Source organism: Microtus ochrogaster, chromosome 2 (genome assembly GCF_000317375.1).
Source record: "Microtus ochrogaster isolate Prairie Vole_2 chromosome 2, MicOch1.0, whole genome shotgun sequence".
In the NCBI taxonomy this organism is placed as follows: domain Eukaryota; kingdom Metazoa; phylum Chordata; class Mammalia; order Rodentia; family Cricetidae; genus Microtus; species Microtus ochrogaster.
This window is the reverse complement of record NC_022010.1, coordinates 87,472,751-87,480,768: the sequence shown is the minus strand read 5'-3', so window position 1 is coordinate 87,480,768 and position 8,018 is coordinate 87,472,751. Positions and strand designations below refer to the sequence as shown.

The following is an 8,018-nucleotide window of genomic DNA, read 5'->3' as shown; positions in this document are numbered from 1 at the left end:
ATCACTAATCCCCTGGCTTTTGCCTATTTTACTATTATCTGCAACTTTATTCCCTTTTGTTTTTGAAAATGAGATTGGGTTGCCTTGCTCAGCCTTACTACGTGGAAGGTGCTTAGTCTTACTGCAACTTGATATGCCATGTTTTGTTGATACTCACGGGAGACCTGCCTGTTTCTAAACAGAAATGGAGGAGGAGTAGATTAGTAGAGTGGAAACAGAGGCGGGAGTGGGGGTTGCAGGAAAGGGACTGGGAGGAGAGGAGGCTGGGGAAACTGCCTGGGATGTAAGATAAATAAATACACTTATTTAAAAAAAAATTAGACTGAAGTTGGGCTCTATGGTCCTGTTTCTTATTCCTTAGTGAGCTATACGTTTTCAGTCTGTTTATTCTGTGGTGTGGTACAGTTATTCACATGTAATAGGCTCTTCCATAGCAATATGCAGTGGAAAATTCCTTTTGACAAGCCATAGCAAGCTTAATTGAGTCATGACGTATCCCATTAAATGACTTCCAATGAAGCAAGCAGTCCTTTCCCTGAGGTAGCAAATGCTATCCTACGGTTTCATCATGACTGTATGGTCTTATATGCCTAAAGAAATGAATTTCTTCATTTAGAAAAAGTTACAGAGAGGTGTGGAGTTAATATTAGAGTTATCGAATTAAATTTTAAAGAGGTACATGTTCTACCGAGCTAATCTTCCTTAGATTTAAGGAAACCCATTTTTTGAGAAAAAAACAAAAAACAAAAAAACCTAGCACTGATTACAGGTCCATTTTTAAGTGGTATGCTTACTTGGTTGCTTAATGAGCCCCTTATGAGAATCCCAGATCTACTCTTTTTAAGTTTAAATTTTATTACAAAATGTAACTTGTCATGTCAGTAGAAACCATTCTGTCAAGAAAGTACTTATGATTTTCTCCCACTGCCTTTGCAGCCTGCAGTCATCCCGAATCCTGACACCGCAGTTAATGTTTTGAGAACAGATGGTGTGAGGACTCTCAGCACTAAGCAGAGCAGTAGTAGCTGACCGTGTGCAGTGTTGAACTTGTGAGCCTCCATCTAAGTCTTCTGCAGGTGCCCTAGGATGGAGTGATATTATGGTACCACTGTCAGTCTAGAGAGAAACATTAGGAATGGGTCTCATCCTTGCCTCCAACCCCAGTGCAGCACTAAGCCAAGAAAGGGAGATTGCAAACCATTGATTTGCACCATACAGACGAGCTGAAAATAAATTGTGCTATCTGCTCTCTTTGTCCCTAAAGTCAAATTTACCTAATACATAACACGAGTAGTCCCATTCAATTGCATCAAAGGACTTCTTGGCATGTAATGCAATTGTCACGATTCATTCCGATGTTCTCTTATATTTCTGATGAGCGGCATTAGCCTATGCAGATAACCTGATGCTTCTGACCAGGCACACAGGCTTCTCAATAAAGGTCCATTAGGCCTTTATTATTTATTCATGCACCATGTATTCAGGTAGTCATTATAGTATGCCTACCTACGTTATATGAAAGCATATTTTTCACAGTACCACTAAGGGAATAATACGTAATTTAAGTATAAAGCTAAATGGATATATGTAATAGAATAAAGAATGGTAGGCCACCTTGACTTCAAACCACAAATAGTATCTTATGCTTTAAAAATTCACTACAAACCATTTAAATGCATGACATTTATTCGTAGTCTATTTGTGAAACTAGTGGCTGCTCCGGGTGCTGATGGCAGGGAGAAGTAAATGTGTTGGTGGCTAACCTAAACTTTTATGAAGCCGTTTTTAAAGTGGCTTCGTGCCACAGAAAGGGGCATCAATTATTGCTCAGTTTTCAGTTGAAATTGAAGTCCATTCTTCAGCTCACCATCTGTAACAGAGAGGGAGGCAAAAAATACCTCCATGGGAGATTCCTTATTATTACAACCTCACGAATAGGGCTGAAATATTTCCTTCCCAAGTATTGAGAAACCTTTGATGCTCTGGGAATCTGAAGAGTGGAGAATAGGCATAAAGGCAGCTGGTAATCTTAAAAGTTCTATAATCCATACTGGTGACACAACACAGCATCAGAGGAAGGGCTGGCAATGGAGTCAGCTCTCATCTGGCTCCCTGCTTAAGTTGCCAGTGTCAGTGACAAACAAGTAACCCTGGGCTTTGCTCCCTCATCCACAGAGAGGAATGCAAACTCACTACCAGCTGCGGCTCATTTGATTGCTTGCTTTGAGACAGACAGTGGCTCCCTTTGTGGCCAGACAATGGAAGGCCTCTGCACACCAACAGCTGATTACTGACAACCACCATCATTCCTAGCCCACAGTTATAAAGATCAAAAAGGCAACAGACTTCGGCTAACCATTTAATGCTCAATAAATGTTTGCTGTTTTGTTACAATCATCTTAGTAAAATATATAAATATATGTAATAAGCATACATGTATTTCTCATCAGTCCCAAGAAAGTCAAGTTCAGTATCACACTTTGTGTTCAACTGAAGCTTCATGACATTATACAGGAAAAATAATGACATTTTGTGCTGTGAAAATTTACACTGTGGTTAAATGACACAAAGAAAATGCACTTTTAAAAACAAGAGACTCCAAAGACAGGATTTCAAACAGAAAAACAAACCAGTAAGTCAAACTAAAATAAACAGAACACTTTTTTGTCATTAATCTTCTATACTAATTGAATACAGTTGATGGGCTCAAGAGATAAACCTTTACTTTAAACACACTGGTCACATATACTTTAAAATATTGTAGAGAACAAAATTTCCCTAGATATTTCCATTAACGTGAGTCCAGTGACACAGGGTTGCAAAACAAAAAGTGCGTACTAAATACCTTAGAGAACAGAAGAGACAAACAATACCATTCTGCTGCCATGGAATTTTGTGTTCCCTAGCTAATTTTTTAAGCGAATTTTTGGCTTAAGTCATGGCTTCATGGTTAAGAGTATGTGTTGCTCTTGCAGAAGATCAGAGTTAGATTCCCAGTACCTACATGGTGGTTCATAGCCATCTATATCTCCAGTTCCTGGGGAGCCAAAGCCCTCTTCCGACTTCCTCAGGCAACAGGCATTTACATAGTCCACAGCCATACATGCAGGCAAGACATTCATACATATAAAATAATAATAAATAAATCGTAAAAAATTTTAAAAAGCTAATTTCTAATTTGAAGGATGCTTTGTAATTTTCTCTCATGCTATCTTTCCTTCTTTCCCTCCCTCCCTACCTCTTTCTTAAAGAGGGTCTTGCTATGCAGCTCAGGCTGGACTCGAACTTGGTTTCTGTCTCAGCCTTCCAAATGCACTGCCATGTCTGCCAGCATGATTTTTAGTAATAGTTGAAAAATATGTTTGGATCCAAGAGAAGCATTTTTTAAAGAAAAGTTCATGATTGAAAATTAATTCTAAAACCCTAAGCATACATATAGACATATGCACAAAACTCGTGGGGTACGTGTAAACAGAGAGAGCCACTCAGTGAATGGTTTGGGGCCTTGGTAATAGATAATTGACTCTCATCAGGCATCTCTCTCTTGAGCATTAATATGTGACATCACACTCTCATATAACATTTTATAACCTAGTGAAATAAAAAGCCCCTTCAGATTGCAACTGTAAAATAATCAGATTCCGTAGTACTCATTATGACTGCAATTATGTAACAAAACACTCCAAATATAGTTCAGTTATTGCCATTATTAATCATTCTGGTTCTGTTTCAAGTGCTTGCTTTATAGCCCGCTGGAAAGGCTGCATTATTTCACAGGCTGAATGTCGAAAGTCAAGCACGTGCTTGTGACTCTGCTGCGCTGAAGGCCTTTCAACATAACTTACCCTTTCAATGTGTATTTCTGAATAAAAACAAATGGGAGGGATGAAGAAGTTGGTGTCAATGGAGTCACTGACCTTTGCAGTAAACAGAAGAGAGTCCTTAGCACAACAACTTTGCAAATAAGAAACCTATTTTCCTACGACTAGAAATTGTGCTGTTTAAGGAGCTAGCTTTGGAATACCAATTCCTTTACAGAACGAATCTGCACATTTGATGAGGAAATGGTAATGAGTGTTGGCAGATCCAGCTTGAAAGGAAATGTTTAAAATACCTATGTCATAGGATTCAGTCCTAAGCATTTTATTTATTTCATTTTACACACAGAACCATGTATTCTAACTCATTTACCAAGTAAAAACAAGAATTTGATTACACAGAGCCAACACCATCTGCCCCACTTTACACATCACTGTAGATATATTTCGAGGAACAAAACTGGACCTGAAAATTTCTTAAGCCTATGCTCTACACGGCTGAAGTACTAACAAAACAGGATTCCAAATGGTCCTAGGCAAAGTGGCTCTGTAATTATAAGTACTAACGCATAGTGTGCTCAAATAATATGCATATAATAACACATCAATACGGCTTACAAAATTATGTCACCATTTTCCTGTACTCATGATTTTTTTCAGCTTGGCTATAAACATTGGGCCCCAAGCTTTGCCCTTTTCTGGAATCACCAAAAGGCTGCATTTCTGGTTAGTGGGAGCAAATGTGAAATCTTGGGAGCAAGTCCTTGCTAGTCCACTAATGTCCACAGGCACGATGGTACTGTTGGAGGTTAAGATCTCACTGATGACGTCCTGATTTTCAGCCCTGGAAAGCGTGCATGTGGAGTACACGAGTAGCCCTCCAGGCCGTAAGGCCTTAACTGCAGACCTGTGCATAGTGGGAAAATGAAGAGGTGAGTGGGGTACAACAAGGAAAGTAGGGGACCTGAGTCAAGCAGATTACATACCAGCCTTGCTCTGCCGCAAGCTGCAGTAAATCTTGTGGTTTTCTGACCCTAATCATAGTTCATTTACATCCTATACATAGTTTATCACTGATACCTGGGATACAGTAACTAGAGAAATCAAGATGGAAAAGTTAGAGAAAGTGAGTTGGTTGATGGTTTGTTCTTCTAAGGGTAGGAAAAGGGGGGCAGAACACAGATAATATTTTTAAATCATGGAAGTAAAACAGAAAGCAAAGACAATAATTGACAACAGACATAATAAATCATTGATCATACTTTACATGCTCAAGGAGGGCTATCAGGTAAAGTCAGAAGGTGTTCACCTAAGAAAAAGAAATAAATAATTTGTAAAGACATAAGGGAGCTGCTGTGGCCTGGGAAGCCAAAGACCTTTGCATTCTGCCTCATAGGGGTCCTCTAGAGTAAGATCTAGCTTCCCACGGTGTGATATTAGCAGAAAAAGTTTCCACCCTTACAATAAACCTCCTGTACATTGTTGTTTCCTTATAAACTAAAACGTATGACCAAGGATCCCAAGAAATGATTAATCAATACGAAAGAAAAAGAACACAAACACCAAAATGTGGCCTAGAAAGAAACTGACAATTCAATTCAGGGAACAAAATATGACACAATAAACACAGAAAGATCAGGGAAGATGGATCACTCATAAAATAGCAACATCATAAAACAACAGCAAGAAGAAAGTTTATAGAAATTGAACATCTGTTTGCCAAAATAAGGAATACCTGTAGAAGCACTTGGAAGGTAATGGTCAACATATTCCCCCGCTCCCCGCCTTCAAAGTAGAACAACAGGTGAACTCAAAACAACCTTGTCCAAAATTAAAGTAACAAATTTAGAAAAATATTACTCAAAAGTTTTTGACAACGGGAATTGAATTAATGTAATAACATAACTATCCAGAACGGGGACAGGACTCAACGCTTCAGATGGAAGGAATTCATCAAGAGGCTACCACATTCATTATTATTCATGTATTACCTATTATATGCTAAGTGTTGTCTAGGTATGGGATATGTATCAATGAATAAAACAAAACAATGAAAATACAAACAATTTAAAACACCTCCTATGAGGTGTGATTCTTTACACCTTTAAACCTAGTACTTCAGAGTCTGAGGAAGGAGTATGAGGCCAGCCTTGGTTATACAGTGAGTAGTACTAAGCTAGCCAGGGTTACACAGACAGGCTATCCTGTCTCAAAATGCTCCAGGAAAAAGCACACAAAAGCTCAGCCCTGAAGACATACACATACAAATAACAATGTATAGCGTGAGCAGGCTGTATTTTAAATTTAGAAACACACACATATGTGAGAGCAACTAAAACAAAAAAGGTGCGAATTTGAAAGAGAGCAAGGCAAGGTACTTGAGAGGAAGGAAAGGAAAGGAGGAAACAATGTAATTACATTAGTTTCAAATAATCTAAGTTTTCCAGGGAGGGGAAATTGCAGTCACGATGTTATGTATGAGAGAATACATTTTTGAAAAAAAAATTATAAAAATAATAAATCCAGAGACCCAAGGGTGGGGGCTTTATTTTCCCAAATATCACATTCTCATAAGCACCATCTATGGAAAGATGAGCACGCCAATGACTGAACTGTGCCCCTTAGACTTATACAATGATGTAAAAACACACGTCGTCTCTGCATGGGGCTGAGTTTGGAAATAGGCCTTTTAATGAGATAATTCAGTTAAAATCCAGTCATTGGAGAGGACACATTAACCCAGTTTAGCTGATATCATTATAGGAGAAAATTTAGACAAAGAGCTACAGAGAGACGGGCCTGTAAACCAAAGGAAAAGAAGGTCTGCAACCACGGAGGGAGGCCTCAGAAGCCAGGCCTAGCAGTGTCTCTCAGACTTGCAGCCCGTCCATTGTCCGAGTAAACTAATCCGTCAGCTACTCAGTCAGGTGCACTTTGCCATGGTGGTCAAGGAAAACTTATATAAAGTATATATATATACACATAAGCACATATAAATCTATACACAAGAGTATGTAAGACTATGTGAGTTTGTATATATTTTTATTTCATATGTAAATTATTGGCAGGTATCATGAAGAAAACTAAATCAATACAAAAAGATTAGGAGTGATTGGACCGTGAGGAATTGTAACTTTAAGACTGAGTAATAATTGGGCCAAACAGATGTGTGATGGATAACTATTCTACACTGCAGGAATAGCCTGTAAGAAATCCCTGAGGCATGGCCAAGGAAAGAGGACAGACGTGTGGCTAAAGTAGGGAAGACAGGAAGGGAATGGGGTGGGATGAGAGCTGAGGTGCAGAGGCCTGTGAACGCGCTGTAAACCTCACCTTACACACGTGCACGGAAATACGTCACTGCTAATGCTTAGAGTGCTGGGAACAAAGAGAAGACACTAAATGCTTCAAGAAGGAAAGACGAACCAGCAATAATTATGGGCCATTTCAGCGTTCAGAAAGTGGGCTGGCAACAGGGAATGTCATGTGACTTCCATTTGCAGCCGACCCATCAAATAAACATGCGAGAAGAATACAGAAATTCAGAGATTGGATGGTTCTGAGTTTTTCCTCCAGCGAACTAAAGGGATACGGAGAACCAGAGCCCATAAAAAGAGTAAATATGGCACAGAATGGTGAAGGGCAGGAAGCCTCGGAGAAGAAGCAGTGTGAGAGCTTTGAGGGAAAGCTTCTTCAGGTGGCAAGGGTAGGGTAGGTCCCCAGAAAGAATGGCTGACAGGTAAGAAAAACCTGCGGATCCACCATGCACAGCTGAGAGAGAGAAAGTTTGATGCTACCATCTGATTTGGTTGCAGAAAGACTCTTTAGTAGAACTCCTGTCATAAAATTGAACTAACAGAAAAGAAGTTTAATTCTAACACATTGCCCAAGTCTAGCGTAAATGATATTTATAGAATTAAATAACCCTTTATCAATCTCCAATATTCAGAATCATTTCATAGATTGATATTAATATTGTGTTGAAGAGTAGATAAAACCTCTGAAAGAACAGTACCAAGGCTGACAACAATGAAATGAAAACACCATCAAAGGGTACTGAGAAGTAAATGAGAAGGAGATATGCATGACAGGGCCAGCATACAAATACACTTATTTCAGAAAAAGACAGGAGGCACTTCCCTTGTATGAGAGAGAGAGAGAGAGAGAGAGAGAGAGAGAGAGAGAGAGAGAGAGAGAGAG

The 8,018-nt window shown here is 39.2% G+C and overlaps 1 protein-coding gene across 1 annotated transcript in view; it reads right to left on the bottom strand.

The window, feature by feature from the left end:
* Nucleotides 1–2,378: 2,378 nt before the first annotated feature.
* Nucleotides 2,379–8,018, bottom strand: part of Nsun3 (NOP2/Sun RNA methyltransferase family member 3) — a 44,376-nt gene continuing 38,736 nt past the window's right edge. Inside the window, exon 6 of the mRNA XM_005345253.3 lies at nucleotides 2,379–4,725. Within this exon, the coding sequence (XP_005345310.1) occupies nucleotides 4,446–4,725 (280 nt within the window). The 3' untranslated portion in view covers nucleotides 2,379–4,445. The remainder of the gene's footprint in view (nucleotides 4,726–8,018) is intronic.